Source organism: Asterias amurensis, chromosome 18 (assembly GCF_032118995.1).
Source record: "Asterias amurensis chromosome 18, ASM3211899v1".
NCBI lineage: Eukaryota > Metazoa > Echinodermata > Asteroidea > Forcipulatida > Asteriidae > Asterias > Asterias amurensis.
Window position 1 is genome coordinate 4094761 of NC_092665.1, and position 18381 is coordinate 4113141.

General features: G+C 36.7%; 2 protein-coding genes across 2 annotated transcripts in view; one reads left to right on the forward strand and one right to left on the reverse strand.

The window, feature by feature from the left end:
• Positions 1 to 9002, reverse strand: part of LOC139950748 (D(2) dopamine receptor A-like) — a 29258-nt gene extending 20256 nt beyond the window's left edge. Inside the window, exon 1 of the mRNA XM_071949542.1 lies at positions 8215 to 9002. Within this exon, the coding sequence (XP_071805643.1) occupies positions 8215 to 8716 (502 nt within the window). The 5' untranslated portion in view covers positions 8717 to 9002. The remainder of the gene's footprint in view (positions 1 to 8214) is intronic.
• LOC139950720 (dol-P-Man:Man(5)GlcNAc(2)-PP-Dol alpha-1,3-mannosyltransferase-like) overlaps positions 1 to 18381 on the forward strand; it is a 65995-nt gene that overhangs the window by 28127 nt on the left and 19487 nt on the right. The gene's annotated exons all lie outside the window — the stretch shown is intronic.

Here is an 18381-nt window from a genome sequence, read left to right on the forward strand (position 1 = left end):
TTCGATTTCGTTGAATAGATCAGATAGGTTGAAAAGGTGAGAAGAGAAAGCCGCTTTTTAGGGCACATCTTTATAAGTTGAAATTTTACATTGATATTAATTTATAGGTCCATCTCACAATATTCCCCTCAATCGAAATTTCAACTGACTCATAATTATTAAGAGAAACTAGAATTAGCTGTTGCAAACAACTTACCAACCAAATGGACCGACAGTATAAATGCAAAAAATCGTTAATGGCTTGACGTGTCGACCCTAGCAGAGTCTTTCTCATAATTATTAAGTAATTATTGGATAGATTTTGAGTTTAGAGCTGTTATAGAATTGTTCATTCTCTAGATTGACAAGATACTTCAAAACTTTTAAAATATCATTTATGTTCGTCCTTCTGCAGAGTCTTCAATAAGTACCCCCAATGGAAATTAAAATTGCCTCGGATTATTTGGAGAGAATTCTTTGAGTTACTATAAGGATTTTTCATTCTCTAACTGACAAAGGTGTCCAGTGTCTTAAAGAAAAAGTTTAAGAGGGTTTCTGAGTTTATAGGAGTTTATAGCTGAAAATATTTTGCATTCTCTATACTAAAAAAGACACTTCTGTCGAAACTTAGTAGCTTTATGTTCGTCTTTCTGCAAAGTCTTCAATATAAATCCGCTCGATGGAAGTTTAAATTGTCTTAGATTATTCGAAGAGAATGTTTGAGTTTATACTGTAAAAGGAGTGTTCAATATCTAACTGACAAGATACTTCAAAACTTGATGTTCGCCCTTCTGGCAAAGTTCGCCCTTCTGGCAATACAGTCCACGTGACATTCTGGGGTTTTCCCCAAACGAGTTCTCTTCCCCCTTTCAGGTTTCAGCTAATGGTCGTCAAATAAGCTATTATTGGCTGCTCTTTTGCCAAAATTGACCGAGAAAACCTTTGAAATAAGGCAAGAACTGCTGTCACTTATAGAATAACGCAATAAAGATATACCCTTGAGCGAGTTGAATTCACGAATGTCTGGAAAAAGAGATGACTACAGATTTGATTAATTTTCCCTGTAGTTGACCTCATTTTTTAAAGGATAGGAGGAAATATAGACTCCATTTCCAGGCTATTTATTAAAATCTGAATGACGCTATTGTACGGTCAGACTGGTATTGAGTTCCACTTATATAGTGTGAACTGCTTTAATCAGGAATTGAAAGGAAATTTTTAATTCAGGGTTGACAGGATTGAACACTCGTGATGACTCAAGGGTACAGTTCGCCTACATCCCTATGTCCGTCCCCGCAGTAATCTCCTACAAACTGAAAAGCGGTCCGTTCAAGACCTTTCGGCTTGGGGAAGCAACCCCCATCTCCTAGCTTGTTTTCTTCATAGTACAACCCACGTCAGCTGAGTAATTTTCTTCTGAGGGTTATCACAAGATTTCTTTAAACTTAGTTGTATATTATTTTCACAAATCAAACTTATTGGAATGTACTTGTGTTATTTTCTTGTAAATCAAGTTACCCCATGTTGCTTTATATTGTGGTGCCATTTTGTTCCCTTTGCATTCATCAGTATGTACACAGTGCATCTTCTTATTCTTAGCTTGATAATCACCCCATTGTACTTAATCAGTCTGCTTGTCCGTCGTCACCAATTTGAATTCATTTCACACCATGAGTGATAACGAAAGCGCAAGTAGTGACGACAGTAGCTCTGAGCCATTGAATGACACTACTCTTCGTTTCAATGATTGTGTTTTTAACCCGACAATTCTGAATTCAGCGGATCCTAGTCAGCTTTTATTTAACACCTGTGGTGCTCAATACATGTCAGAAAGACAACTCAGAGATAAAACAAAGGAATTAGAAAATGACTCCTTTTCAATCTTCCACGCCAATATCAGAAGTGTAAACAAAAATTTTGAAGATCTCACTTTTACTCTAAATGAAATACAACATAAGTTCCACATTATCGGTCTTACTGAAACATGGCTCAAAAGCACCCCGCATTCTATGTTATCCATTCCTGGATATAAATGTGAGCACAAAAATAGACCTATGCAAAATGGCGGTGGTGTCATGTTATATGTAAAAGACTCATTGCAATACACCATTCGGCCCGACATTGTTAGTGCTTCAGGATGTTTTGAATCCATTTTTTTAGAAATCGGTACAAATACAAAGAAAACTATCATCATAGGTTTAATTTACAGACCTCCCGGTCTTGCTGTTTTTAACTTTTCCGAAGAAATGGATGAAATTCTTAACAAACTAACGACTGAAAACAAAATCTGCTACATTTTAGGGGATCTCAATATAAACTTACTTAAAAGTGATTCCCATAACCCAACTCGCAAGTTTTTGGATATCTTATATTCACACTCCTTTCGCCCAACTGTAGACAAACCAACAAGAATAACGTGCAATTCAGCTACTCTTATTGACAACATTTTCACCAACAGCGTAGACTCTCATCAGGCAGAAATTATTACTTCAGGTCTTAGTGATCATTGGCCAATTGTATTGTTCGGTCCCAGTTTTGTTAAAGTTAAAAACTCAAATATGTTTTATTGGAAACGGGATACCAGAGATCGAAATGTCTCCTTCATGAAACGTGAAATGGACACAATCCAATGGGATGACATTGTTAATACTAAAGATGTAAATGAATGTTACTCCCGGTTTGTTACAAAATTAAATGAAGTGTTTGATAGATATGTTCCATATAAACGATTCAAATGTAAGAAATCAGTGTGCAATCCCTGGATGACCAAGGGTCTGTTGAAATCAATCAGACGAAAACACAAGTTGTATAAATGCTATCTCCGAAACCCAAATGAATCTAACAAAAGAAAGTATGATAAATACAGAAACAAGTTAACAACTGTAATTAGAGAAGCGAAAAAGATTTATTTCACTGCTTCCTTTGATAAGGAAAAAGGTAATATTAAACAAACATGGAAAATGATCAATAATGTCTTGAACAAAAGAAGTAAAAAGCCGCCCGGTTCTGATTCATTCCTTGTCAATGGTACGACCGTAGACGACCCAAGACACATTGCTGAGCATTTTAACGATTTCTTTACTAATATTGGTCCTAACCTGGCATCAAAGATTCCGGATTCAAGACTAAAACCCACTGACTTTATCGAAGGTGATTATCCTAATTCTCTTTTTATTACCCCTATAACTAAAAGTGAACTTCTGAAGTGTATTGATGGTTTATCGTCTAACAAAAGTCCTGGCCATGATAAATTAGACAGCTATCTTATTAAAAAGACTGGTACCATTATTGCTGGGCCGTTGCTGAAAATATTTAACCTATCGCTGGAGTCAGGAATTGTGCCACATGATTTTAAGAAGGCTAAGGTTATTCCTTTGTATAAAAATGGTGACCCTAAATTAATATGCAACTACCGCCCTATTTCTATATTACCTTGTCTCTCCAAATTGCTTGAGCGCTTGGTTGCACTTCTCAACCCAAACGGCACTTATAGACCTTGTTGACAAAATCAGTTCGTCTCTTGATAAATGTAACCACACTATAGGATTGTTCTTGGACCTTTCAAAGGCATTCGACACTATTGATCATTTTATCTTACTTTCAAAGCTTGAGAGGTATGGAATTAGGGGAAAGGCCTTGAACTGGTTCAAAAGCTATCTCTCTGATAGGAAACAATTCGTTCATTGGAAAGATTATGACTCTACATCTAAAACTATTAAATGTGGCGTACCTCAAGGCTCAATTCTAGGTCCAATACTCTTTCTCTTATATATAAACGATATCTGTAATTCTTCGAAATTGTTATCCTTTATTCTTTTTGCCGATGACACCAATGTTTTCTTTAGTCATAGTAACTTAAAGGAGGCAGTTTCAGTAATGAACTCAGAACTGCATAAGGTTTCATTGTGGTTTAAAATGTAACAAACTATCAATTAATGAAAAGAAAACTTGCTTTATGTTATTTTCAAATATATGTAAAGATGACAACATCAATATTTATATAAATAACTCTAAAATAAGCCAAGTTGATTCTTTTAGATTCCTAGGTGTTATAATTGACAGCAACCTTACATGGAAGTCTCACTGCCAAAAGATTCACACATCAGTTTCCCAAATTTTGGGTGTTCTACGTAAACTTAAACATATTCTGCCTAGAAATGTGCTTTTCTCTATTTATAATACGCTGGCATTGCCCCACTTTCAATACGGAATTCTAGCCTGGGGAAATACTCATGCTTCTTACCTGAACAAGCTATTAATCGTACAGAAGAAATCCTTGAGAGTTATAGCCAATTCTAGCTTTAGAGAGCACACTGCACCCCTTTTCAAGCAATTTAAAACACTCGATATTTTTAAACTGTATAAATATCATCTTGGGGTCCTTATGTTTAAGTTTGAATCTAACTTGTTACCAGGTAACGTAAGACTCCTCTTTACACGAAATATTGACATCCATTCACATAACACTAGATCAGCTACTAAAATTCATATTGGAAAGGCTCGGACCACTTTATTTATGAAAACAGTCAGACATCAAGGCCCCCTACTCTGGAATCAGCTCACCCCAATACCTTCATTTAGAACTGTGCACAGCTTCAAAAAATACATGAAAAACCTACTTATAACCAGTATCGTCTAAAATGACACCACCTGTAACTACACGCGTACCATGATTATCCATTCCAAATTATCAAGTTTTGTAATTTCCTAAATAATGTTCTGTTAATTTTCCTTTTTGTTATCAACTCTCAATATGTATTTATGGCTGCATAGCAAACAAATTTTTTCAAAACAGTTTAATTACAAACAATCATTGTGTTATTTTTGCTGTTTGCACTATACCTTTCACCGTACCTTAATTTCAATAATCAATATTGTTATTGTTATAAACTAAAACCTATTAATTTACATTATAAAGGGTCCAGGCTCTGTACAAGCCTAGGCTTTTTCCTGGTGCCCTCCTCTTATCACTCGTTGTTCTTATTTCTTGTATGTTTCATGATTATTTATTGTGATATTTGGAAATAAAAAAACAAACAAACAAACAAAACAAACGTGTCAGCATCTCAAGATTAGCATTATGTAGACGACGGGAAGTCAGTTCAGCAATTACATCGAAGGGAATTATCAAAATGGAAGTCTGTTAAAAGGATATTTTGGCAAAAACACACTCGTCTAAGATCTTACACGGTCTTATGATGATGATGAAACGTTCTCTTCGATGAGAAATAAATAAAACTAATTTCCCGTTTGGATGTTATCGCTCACAGTGATCGTTTTAAGCATTTTTTTTTTTTTTTAAATCGATGTCATGCAAAAATAATGTGTAATCGGTTTTCACTATTTTCTCGTAAGCCAGATGGCCGATCGATTTGAAACTCCTACAGGTTTGTCAGTTTATGTAAAATAGTGGATTGCCAGCAACTGATGTTGGCAAAAACAAATTCTGTAATGTTCCTTTAACCCTTAATTTGATTCCAAGCTCTGCTTGTTGATCGGAAATACCCCTTTGCCTCTAAAACACAGGAATCAGAGTTCTTTCAAATTTAATATCCTTTAAAGACATGAGCGCAACTAGCCTTCTCTCTGTAAACACAATTCTCATGTAAATCCCCAACTCAATCAAGAACCGGGATTCATCCCCGGAAATCCTTCATCTTTACTCCCTCTGTTAAAGAATTTCTTTTGAAGCTCGTCATTTTGTGTTGAAGCAAATCACACTTGGCAAAGAACTTGAATGTTGTTTCCTTTATCATTTCCCCCTTTGTGTATAGTCGACAGACACACAGAAGGCCGTTCACTAATGTGTGGGCTACTCATGTAAGTTAAAACGCAGTCAGAAACGAAGAAAATATGAACTCAGACATTGGATATTATTTTTCATTTTTATTAGGTGGATGTGGTGGCGGGAAGGTTGGGGTGGACAACTTTTCAGAGGATCTGATGGAATTTCAAATCTATTTATTATGTTATGAATGCAATTGTTGTACCAGCACTGAACACTATTGGTAATTACTCAAAATAATTGTTAAATAAACTTGCTTGGTAACGAGCAATGGAGATCTGTTGATTGTTATTGAAGAGCCGAAACCTTTCATTTGCCATCTGAGAGCACAACATTGTGCAGCAATGGTGTTTTTTTTCTTTCATTATTCTCTTGCAACTTCGATAACCAATTGATAATGAGCCCAATTTTCACAGGTTTGTTATTATATGCATAAATTATGTTGAGATACACATACTCTATGGATACACCAAGTGAGAATACTGGTCTTTGAAAATAACCACACGTGTCCAGTGCCTTTATATACCTTTTGATCTGTGTTTAAAATTGTTGACCTCCAACTAATACAATTATAGTCGTGCTTGGCTAGCCCTGTTCATGCTGTGACCAATTAGTTCCATAACATTAACCTTTCTGTATAAACGTTATTAGTCAATTAAAAAAATTGCCAAAGTGGAGGTTAAGCGGAATTTATATTGTTAGCCGGGGCTCAAAGTACTGCAACCGATTAGCCATAAATCCGGGTACTGAGAAAATGTAGCAGGTAACCAGTCATAAATGATATACATTTCGTGGTATTTTGGCTGGTATCCTGATTCTGATCTGCAAAGCATTAATTTGTTCATTGTGTTTAATTAAAAATCAAGAACATTAGCCTTGCTGGATAATTGTCAATTGCCATAACCTTAAAAAAAAATTAAAGGCACTGGATACTATAGGTATAGTAATTACTCAAAATAAATTAGCATAAAACCTTACGAGCAATGGAGAGCTGTCAATATTATAAAACATTGTGAGAAACGGATCCCATTTAAGTAACGTAGTTTTTGAAAAAACTGTAATTTCTCACTTAAATATTTTACTTGAATTCGAGGCCTCGGCTGAGGTCTCGAATTCAAGTCATCTGAAAGCACACAACTTGTGCGACAAGGGTGTTTTTTCTTCCATTATTCTCTCGCAACTTCGACGACCAATTGAGTTCAAATTTTCACAGGTTTGTTATTGTTTGCAGTTGAGATACACCAAGTGAGAAGATTGGTCTTTGACACTTACCAAAGGTGTCCGGGGGTGGATTTCACAAAGAGTTAAGAGTAGTCTTATCTCGAGTTAGGACGAGTTAATAGTCCTAACTTGGGACTAACCATTTAATACTAACGTTTTAATACATCCTAGGACTAGTCCTAAGTTAGGTCTAGTTCTATCTCTTTGTGAAACAGACCCCATGTGCCTTTAAAGGCATCTTTGATAATAACCCATACCGCAATTCACAAGGGAAAAATTCAGCAACATTGTTTTTAAATTGTCATTTAACTTGTGGTTGAATAAAGAAAACTTGGGTTTGGAATATACGTGCCAGCTTTAACAAATGAGCTAGCTTGCTTCCAATGGTGGTCTCCCTATCAGTCAATATCATTGATCAGGGGCCTTAATGTGCAGTCAGAAACATTGAAGCACACCCAAGTTTATGGTACAACCTGCTAGGAAGCGAAGGCCAGAGAATTACCTTAAAGGGGAGGGCCGTGGGTCTTTTTATTTCAAATATCAAGCTAAAACCACAAGGTAACCGACTGGGTAAATTATTTACACAGCCAGTTTCCCTTTTAGTTAATTGGTTCTTACACATTATTCCGTTGTACTGTCTGTTATTTTGATTCCGCGATTGCGTTTATGTACATTTTCCTCGATTCATGCTTCATATAAACACTGGTTTAAAATAACAGTATAGGATTCATTGGAAGATCTATACTTGTCACAAAAAAACCGAGTTTTGTTTCATGCAAATAGGACCGTATATGTTTCCGGGAAGAAAAAACCCTACATTTAGTTACACTTTTGCATTATATTCAGAATACATTGATAAAAGATTTGTTTAATTGCATGTGATATTTCCCAAAATAGGACCGTACATTTCTAAAAGAAGAAAAACCCCGGCATTTAGCAGTTTCAGAGTACTTTATAAACAAGCTAATTTTCCTCGAAAATTGGAGTCATAAACATTATGATAGTATGTCTCAATGAAAAAAAAAAAAAGCACATCGACAATCTATTTCGTTAACAAATGAGTATAAATTTTGATGACTTTTGATGATGGTGTTTTGACACTCTTAGTTTGCGTAAACGCGTTTTCACTCGAAAGTATTAACTCGAAATATTTAATGATTTTAAAAGAAAAAGCTCGTGAACCTATAATGATAATATATAAATAAAGATTGTGAGGTTATAATACTTACGTATAATGACTTTTCCGGTGTTTCGAACTGTGTAAATCGTCTTGAATTTGTTAGGATGCACAATAAGTACATATCGATTAAGACTTATGGCTGCAAGTGACATGACAGATCCAATGAAAAAAGTCATGTTGGCAAATCCAAGAAGAACACATATACTATCAGTGAAGAATCGATCACCTTTGATTATGGCGATAATTGTCATTGGCATGTTCACTACAGACACGAGAATATCCGCACTGCTCAGACACAAAACTAATGCATTTGAAGTCGTTCTCAATGTTTTATTCCTGACAACCACACACCAAAGAAGAACATTCCCTACGAAGGCGATAAGATTGATCATACACAGTATCAAAGCTTCAAAGACTTGCTCTGTTTGCGAGATTGATTGTATGTGGGGGTCTGTGACAGTGTTTGTCACCAGTGTGGGGTAGAGATCAGTCACATTCTCCGTCGATGCGGTAGAAAAAGGCACAGCCTCAAAGGCATCTATAGTCGTCATTGTTCTCGTTTGTCAATATACAATTCACTCAAATCCTGCGATGATCATCTCTGAATATTGCATTCACAACTTTCACGGTGAGCTTAGTTAACATCTGATCACAGTGAAGTCTGCGATGGTTGTAAAGTTCTCTAACAAAATATATCATCAGCGCATAATATCCGTTGACTTCCTTCTCCGTGTTTGTGTGCCGCATCTTCGCAACCGATGCACACCGTTGTTGGTGTCGCGACGTCTGAGCGCAATTCCGTTGAGAAGATAACAGGACCACTCGGTGCTAAACCACTTTTCCTAGACACAGTCCACTGAATAAAGTCAAGTTAATAAATAGAAGCAAGGAACCCGGGGGGGGGGGGGGGGTTACCAACGGAAAGTGTCATGCTATATTTCCGCGGAAGGAACCCGCTTCACAGCGTGCGTCACATAGAAACATTTTCGATGATACTGCATCCCCATCGTTTCAACATTATTCTGCATCCGTGTAACGGCTGTTGTATGAGATGCTGTTGAGATCGCAGAAATGTCAACGACTGTTGTATGGTTGAATCCCACAAAGTGTCTTTTTCGGAAACTTCACTCGTCACAAAAACACGATATTTATTCTGCTGTTTTTTTGTTTAAATGGTTATTACAAAAAAAAAAAAATCCACGAAAGAATTTTCTGAAGAGATTGTATTTGTTTGCGAAGATGAGGCGCTTACCACCCTGGGTTGCCACGGGTCAACTTTCTCTCCCTGTACAGGTGGGCTATAGATATCCCGAAGTTTACTCTGTCCATTAAACAAAATTAAACAGGTGGACATGTCAAACCTTGAATCTGTCCAAGACTACCTGTTTCCGTTGGAAATCTAAACCCATGTTTCCATGGTAACAAGTCACCCTAACCTCTGTGCACAGTGGTAAATATTCCAGGTGGGAGATAAGATGAATAATATGTCTGGTGTCCGACGGATGTGTTACTAACTCTGTTTCCCCACAATAAGCCAGATACAAGCAACTTCCTCCATAAAACAATACATAATCATTGGTGATGGGTTATTAAAGGCCCTGGACCATATTGGTAATTACTCAAAATGCATAAAAACCTAATTGGTTTTGCAAAAAAAAAAAAGATAATTACAAAATAACCATTGTACTCAATGCTGTTGACAATGACTTACCTATAAACTGCAATTATCAGTACACCCGTTTGAGCGATTTGACCATGACTTACCTACAAAATGCAATTATCAGTACACCCGTTTGAGCGATTTTGTTAAAGGCACTGGACACAATAATGGTTATTACTCAAAATAATAGCGGTCTCCCTTGGCACACAGCCCGACTTCACGCCGTGCACAGCGCAAAATCCACGGCGCGTGAGCTCGCTCGAACGTCAGTAATTTACGTAGTCTAACCATACTCTCAAAAGAAACCTCTTTTGTAGTAGAATACTGGAAATATCAAACAGCAAATGTGATTTAAATCTGTGTCACAACATTCAAGTAAATAAAAAGGGCTTCGTTTTTAGTTTAAAGTGTTACTAAAAAGAAACCTCTTTTGTAGTAGAATACTGGAAATATCAAACAACAAATGTGTGTTAAATCTGTGTCACAACATTCAAGTTAATAAAAAGGGCTTCGTTTTTAGTTCAAAGTGTTACTATTCGAAAATACAGTTGATTATGGTCCATCGGTCTTAGTCTTCCCATGTCTTTACTGTGTGGCTTTGTTTGTCTATTACATAGGTCACGTGATCACGTGTAAACATTGGTAGCACAATCTGTCAATTCTAGTACTCTGCAACACTAACAAAACCAATTAAAACAAACGCGAAAGAGCGTTACAAAGAAATGCATTAATATTGACTGGTTAACAAAAAAGCATCAAGACTTATTGTCATAAAATGAAGCCGCATGAGGTCAGAACAAGTTCAAAACCTACACAAAAATATAAAAGTCAAACAGAGCTATTGTTCTACAGAACCCCTTTTTAACGTTAGTTTGTCTTTATAGGTGTGTTTTTAAGTAATCAATCTAAAAAGGCAAAGGGAATTTTCCATGCAGGGAAAATAAAGTGTTATAGTGTATTGTATCTCTTTCTCTAATAGATATAATTTGTGAATGGATATAGTTATCAGATATTCCAGTGATTCATTATACAAAGGTCTTTCTAACAATGTTAGCTCTAGATAAATTTACGATATTTACATTTTATAAAAATTTATTCAAAAATATAAAATATATATATGTTTACACGTCGAGGAACTTGGACAGCAAGCAAAAAACGGAAACCTATAAGAAAAATCGATACAATACTAAAATGCATCTCTAAACATTCAGTCGCTCTCCGCACACGAACCGTACATACGTTCAAAAGATGTTTATCGATTTTTTAAATGTGTTCTTTTCATTTTGTGAAAGACAGAATCACTTTCAGAGAACATTGAGCTTTGACTCGGGCCTCGCGATAATGTTTAATATTAAATTGCGGCCTTCGTGGACACGTTTCCTATACAGCAGCACAGTGTAGATAGGCTTATAGTTTGCACTAAAATCATGGTGAATTTTGCTTGATTATAACACCCCTTACACAAATTCTGCCTTTATATTGATTTAGAGCACGTCAAAATGATATGTCTTAGTTTCACTAGAAACCCGGCGGGCCGTGTGTTAGTCATTGGCCATGTAATAGTCGACTATTACATGGCACGCGCAGTACCCAGACGTCTTTTTTGCCAACCCCGAACGTTACGTGTGCGATGATGATAAATAGTATGTTGGGTGTGTGACTGCTTTTACGCGTATACTATGGTTAAAACTCCGACTCCCTCGGTGATCCGCGGTACGTTCCACGTTCCAAAATAGAACGCTACGGAGATCACCTCGGGAGTCGTGGTTTAATCATAACACTCCGAAGCAGTCAATACTAGTGTATGGAACATGAATAATAGAAATTTGTTTGTCATACATAACTCCATTATCAAAACTGTTTGCAATTTTTTGTTTAGGATTCTGCACTGTGGGCACGGAATTGGTTTGTGATCTATGTTTTTATCATGGTTAACTCTCCACAGTGATGGGAGGTGCTTTTTTATGTGCTTTTTTTTTATGGGGGGGGGGGGGTATCCCCAACCTTTGAGATATGGACTATCAGAACAAAATGTTAGGGCCTATACGTGGATTATCTTGCCTCACATTATTCGTCATGCATCTTCACATGGCAACCCGGTCATGACCCAATTTCACAGAGTCGCTTACGCATAAACGGTAGCTAAGCAGAAGAATTTGGCTTACAAGAATTGTAACTGCATCCTGCTCATTTCTGTTTATAGCATACAAATATTGATAAGCAATATTTTGTATTCATTCATTCAATGGTTTATTAAAATTCTATTCAATTCGCTGCCAGCAGCAGAATTACATGAACAGTTACATAGTTAAAAAGTTGGAGTAAAACATTACATTACTATTTAAAATTGCCTAACTCTTACACAGAAAAACGGAGAGGGAGAAGTACTGTACACTCCTATAGGGAGGAGAACAGTTACTTAAATAAATTAATTAAACATATGAGTAAAACATTACAATCAAAACTGAAATGGCGTAAAAACTATAACACTCAAAAACGGAGATTATTTAGAAAACAGTTCACTCTCAATGGGAGGGATTTAAAGTCAATCCAAAGGACCGCAGTCCTTTCTGATTAATATAAGCCTTTCTGATAAGTCCTTTCTGATTAATAAAAGCAGCTCTTTGAAATTGGGTCATGGAAAGCTCTAAACATAATAACACTCATCATTTTGTTGATTCATAATCTTGTTAAATAACAAAACCGCTGATATACAGGTCTCTACCAGTAATTGCATGTAGATTAAGATCTTGTTCAAGAAAAAAGGCAAACTAGAACTTATTGTTTGCCAGAACCATTCCTTTATAAAATTACGCTTCCCCATGCCGCTAAACAAATTATCTTGACGTTCATTACAGGCTCGTCGTACTTGGCACATAAAACATACATATTTTACTCAAAGGCCAGATAATAATATTATTCTATTCAGATAATAATATTATTCCCTAAAAAAGGACGCACCCCATGTTCTTAAAAAAATTACCTTTGGCGTTCACCACGGGCGTCTCGTACTTGGCATATAAAACATGTTTTTACCAAAATATAAAGTAAAGTACAACCTTTAGAAATCTGTATAATTATATTGCATTGTTTGGGGGAAACTTGCTTGCCTTCTTCGAAATGATAGCAGCCATGTTGTTTTTCATTTGAATTCACAAAAGACCACAGCTATGTGCTCGGCAACCGCTTTTGTTTGTGTCTATGTCTATGAAATGAAAATAGCAATTAATTTTTGCTTTGGAAAAAACCCCAAAAGAAAACACAAAAGAAAAACTGGCTGTATCGCAGTGGATGAAACAAGTCTCGCAGAGAGCACACCAAATTAGAAGGGTGACCTAGAACGACAGTTGTCTAAATAGGTTAATTGCAAAATTGCATATTGACTAATATAAAATTGCATACGAGTATACTGGAGATTCGATGAGAGAAAAAAATGATGCGTTACAAAATAACAATTGCACTCATTGTTATTGACGATGACTTGTATACTATAATATCAATGTTTAAGTATAAACTTGTCAAACACGGGCTCAATAAAGCCCGTAACCCCCCCCCCCCCCCCCAAAAAAAAAAAAAAAAAAAAAAAAAAAAAAATTTGCTCAGCAGAAACAGTGGATAACCAGCTATAAAAAAAACACCTGAAGTTTGCACTGATGTGATTGGTGCCCGATCATAATTTTGCTTAGCAAAGATAATTGCGTAGCATTATTTTTCTACTTTATAAAATTATACCCAATTACCCGCACATTGAGTTGAGACTCTCGTAAAAAGCTAGACCAAACAGTATATTAGTACTTATATGGACACTATTGGTAATTACTCAAAATAAATTGTCAGCATAAAAACTTACTTTGTATAGGGCAATGGAGAGCTGATGATGTATAAAACGTTGCGATAAATGGTTCCCTCTGAAGTTACGTAGTTTTTGAGAAAGAGGTATAAATTCTCACCCAATTAAATTAATATAAGGGCTTCAGCGGAAGCATTTTATTATGTATCTGAAAGCACACAAAGTAATGCAACAAGTGTATTTTTTCTCTTGCAAACTCGATGACGAATGTTGAGCCCAAAATTTTTGTAGGTTTATTTTTTTGTATCATCAAGTGAAGATACTGGTCTTTGACAATTACCAAGTGTGGTAAGTGCCTTTAAAAGGAACACGTTGCCTAGGATCGGACGAGTTGGTCTATAAAAAGCGTTTTAAACCGTTTGTTATGAAATGCATATGGTTAGAAAGATGTTTTAAAAGTAGAATATAATGATCCACACAAGTATCACTCAAAACTGTACGGTTTACTTTTTACGTCGCGAACTATCACGGTCGGCCATTTATGGGAGTCAAAAGTTTGACTCCCATAAATGGCCGACCGTGTTATTGGACGAGGTAAAAAGAAAACCACGCAATTTCGAAGGGATATTTGTGTAGATCATTGTATTCTACTTTTACAACATCTTTCTGCCCATATGTATTTTATAACAAACGGTTACAAAACGCTTTTCAAAGACCAACTCGACCGATCCAAGGCAACGTGTTCCTTTAACACACAATAGTAAGTACGGGTGGGCCCGGGTGGTGGGGGCTTGAGTTTTATTATCATATTGTCTCAGTGATCCTTTGTCTCTAATTTAATGAACCCGAAATGATTACAGTGTTATTTTTGTCCGAATTGTTTTCATATCCGTTAATCTACAGACTATGTATAAATGCAGACTGAAGACGTACAGGAAAGATGCATGATAAACCAGTATTTCCTGTCTGAAGCTATATTGAAAAATAAACCACAAAAGGAAAGCTAAAATTAGTATACAAATTTCCACCATTTAAGGTAGATTTACGAACGTGGCCTGAAGCTTCTTCTTTTTCGAGTGGTGTCCTCGGTCAATGATGTTGCGGCTGAGTTGGCCGCAGATCCTTCCCCTCGTGCATCAGAAATAAATATTTCAGGAATAAATATTAGGTAATTTATTTATTGAAGCTACTCATGGGGAGCACGTTCTTTCTTGGTTCCTGCGGGAAAGGTGTGGAATAGTCTTCCCTACCACATCAGGACTGCAAATACAACATCTTCTTTCAAAACTGTCATCAAAACCCACTTCTTTGCAGTTAAACAATGACCAGCGACTCTCTACAAACTTTTTCTGTTCCTTTCTTTTGAACTGTTTATTTTGTATCCTGAGCGAGTGCCATGAGCGCCTTTTTGTGGCGGATACAGGCGCTATATGAGACTCCATTACTACTATTATTATTCTGTGAATATTTGTTATTTTATCGGCCTAAAAAGACCGGTAAATTTTCTCCGAAACCTAAAGGGACATTATACAGTCAAGCTAATGCGTTCGGAATGAACCTTTGCAATTGTTTTTATCGGGCATGTTTGTATCTGTTTGAAATTGAATCTCAAGCAACTGCTCCTAGATACGCTCAAGTGTCTCGAATCAATCTGTAGGACACTTCAACCATGCTTCGCTTAAAGGAACACGTTGCCTTGGATCGGTCGAGTTGGTCCTTGAAAAGCGTCCTGTAACAGTTTTTTATAAAATTGGTATGGTTAGAAAGATATTGTAAAAGTAGAATACAATGATCTACACAAATATCCTTCGAAATTGCATGGTTTTCTTTTTACCTCGTCCAACACGATCGGCCATTTATGGGAGTCAAATTTTTGACTCCCATATAAATGGCCGACCGTGTTAGTTCGCGACGTATAATGAAAACCGTGCAATTTTGAGTGTTACTTGTGTGAATAATTATATTCTACTTAGTAAACATCTTTCTAACCATTATGCATTTCATAACAAACGGTTTCAAACGCTTTTTATAGACCAACTCGTCCGATCCAAGGCAACGTGTTCCTTTAAGTCAAAAATAACAGTATTTGCCGCAGTTTATGATGTTTTGCTGGATTCAAGATGATGTTTTCTTTTCCATACAAGCATTTTGTAATTCAAAATATTGCTGGGAATCGTTTTGCAAGTCGCTGTATGTTTTTGTTTGTGTTTTAGTTTCTTCACATTTTAAGGTATGCTCTGAAGGATTTTCCTGAAAACAGCCCTTGTCCATTTTGTGACGTCACTGATGGTACACCCCCCCCCCAATCCTTTACGGGCGTTCTGCTCTGGTATATAGAGCACAAGCGTTTCTAAAGTGTCTCCCAATCACTGTGAGTGACGTCACATGTTAGTTTATTTATTTAATTAGTTAATGTGTTTATTGATTTATTAATTGGTGTGTTTTTTGGTCCGGCGTTCCCAGAAAGCATATATTTAAAATGAAGTTAATTGGCAAATATTGTTAAAATGAAACAGGCATAGTTTTAAGGTTTTCTTCTTATTACACTTGATTAATAACAAACTTTGACGTGATGACATACATTTTAATAACATTGTGGACACAGACCATTAATGTGTTAATAAAGGGGTTTATGTTTGTGCCAGCAAATTTTATTTGTCATTCACACTTAAGGTTCTGGACTTAATGGAGTTTTGTCTTTAAGGGAGTTTGAGCTAAATCATTCAGTAATTCCCGGTGTCCCGGGGAATTCTGTCCACCGAAGTTCTGTCTCCCAATGGGGACTTTAACATGGCCTGGAGGAGGATGAATAAAAAAAGTGCGCGCTCAGAAGTATACACAGTTCCCAAATGGGGGACAGAATCTCCTGCCGCACCGGTCGGTACTGGATGTGGTGTACCATTTATGGTTGGCACGCTTGGCTCGTGCGTAAAGCGCTCACCTCTCACATAGGTGACCCAGGTTCGGTTCCCGGCCAGGATCATGTGAGTTGAGTTGTGCATTGGTAATCTGCTGTGCCACGAGGGTTTTTCCAGACGATCCGGTTTTCCTCCCCCGGGAAAAATCAAACACTTTCGATCTTGGCTGTGCTCCGTAGTCATAATGGGTTGATGTGGCTGCTGACAGCTGAAGGCGCCCTTGCTTGCCTGCTTCTCGAACACGTTGTAGCCGTGTCCTTCGCAATTCAGCTGTAGCTGGGAGTAAGGACGATTAGCCCCAAAAATTATTATTATTTATAACTATATTTACCGTGTTAATGAAGGGTTAATAAGTTATTCATCACTCTATTTGACGGTCGACCATGCAGCTAAAAAAGTCCTTGCACGAAATATTATCTCCTCATTCATAATGGATTGAGGTTGCAATGAATCATTCATAAGGACTTTTCGAATCCACGTCTTTGGTTTTGGATTCGGGTTCAGGCTCTGTTCTCTCGTCTAAAGCCCTGAGCACGTGCGCAAAGCACGCGCAATTTTGTCCAAGCAACCGCGGGGGCCAAGCTAGCTTGAGCCGAATCTGGAGCCGGGGTGGATTCGAAAAAGGCTAGAGACCACGTGCATTGGCATGGCCGCCATGTTTGATATTAATATTATGGAAACGTGCCTGCGCTGGTGCTCGACCCCCCAGCCAATAATAGCTCTTCATTGACCTTGACGAGGTAACAGTTGTGTATTGGCTTCTTAAAAGCACTGGACACGTATTCTTGTGTAACGACCAGTATTGTTGTGTATGCATAAATTTTAAATAAAAAACATGTGAAAATTGAGGCTCGATTGGTCATCGAATTTGCAAGAGAACAACAAAAGAAAAAAAACACCCTTCCTTGTTTACTTAGTGTACTTTCTTTCAGATGCCTAATAAAAGGCTTCACCTAGAGTATTTTATTATTTGAGTGAGAAATTACTTACGTTGCCTACGTTTTCAGCTAGAGGGAGCCGTTTCTCACAATGTTTATACTACCACAGCTCTCCATTGCTCGTTACCAACAATAATTTTGAGTAACTACAAGGGATGTTCTATATTATAGAGCGTTAATTGTTTTTTGTTTTTTTTCTCCTGATGGATGGGTAAATTAATAAATTTACACCAAACTCATGTAATTAGGGCTGAACAAAGAAAAACTAATAACTATACCTATATGTTGTTGTTTTGTTACGCTCTCTTTTTTGCTTCATTGCATCACCTTGAAGGGATTGACCATACATTTATTTGCACACACAAAGTATGTTATCGCCAATGACCTTGATTACCAATTACCAACATTTTTTTATGGTTTTCGCCTATTTTGATTCACGAGAGGGCGCTATGTACATTTTGTTAGCTATCGAGTGGCTGAAAGTTCATATTTCAACAAGTTTTACACGACGGAACCGATATGAGCTTTTCAAACATAATCTCACCTCCACTGAGACACTACGATTATTTGGCGGTGTGAGTACACGAGAGAATTGATTATTAATGTACAAAGAGACTATGTTATTTATCTATGGCCATGATTTTTTAATAAACATCGAACATAAAAAAAGAGATTTATAAATACTATATCAAACATGGTCAAACACATTTTTTTGTTTTAAGTATCAATATTTCAGGGTTACTTTAAGCTTCGGAAACAAATTGTGAAACATACTGTCGAAAATCCACTCAAAGTTTATTCCACAATATGGATCGCCGAGCTTCATGTGACAAAACATTTTACTGGTAATTAAATGTTGTAAAATTTATAATACCATTGATTTCAAAGTTTGAATTGAATGTGTACTCCT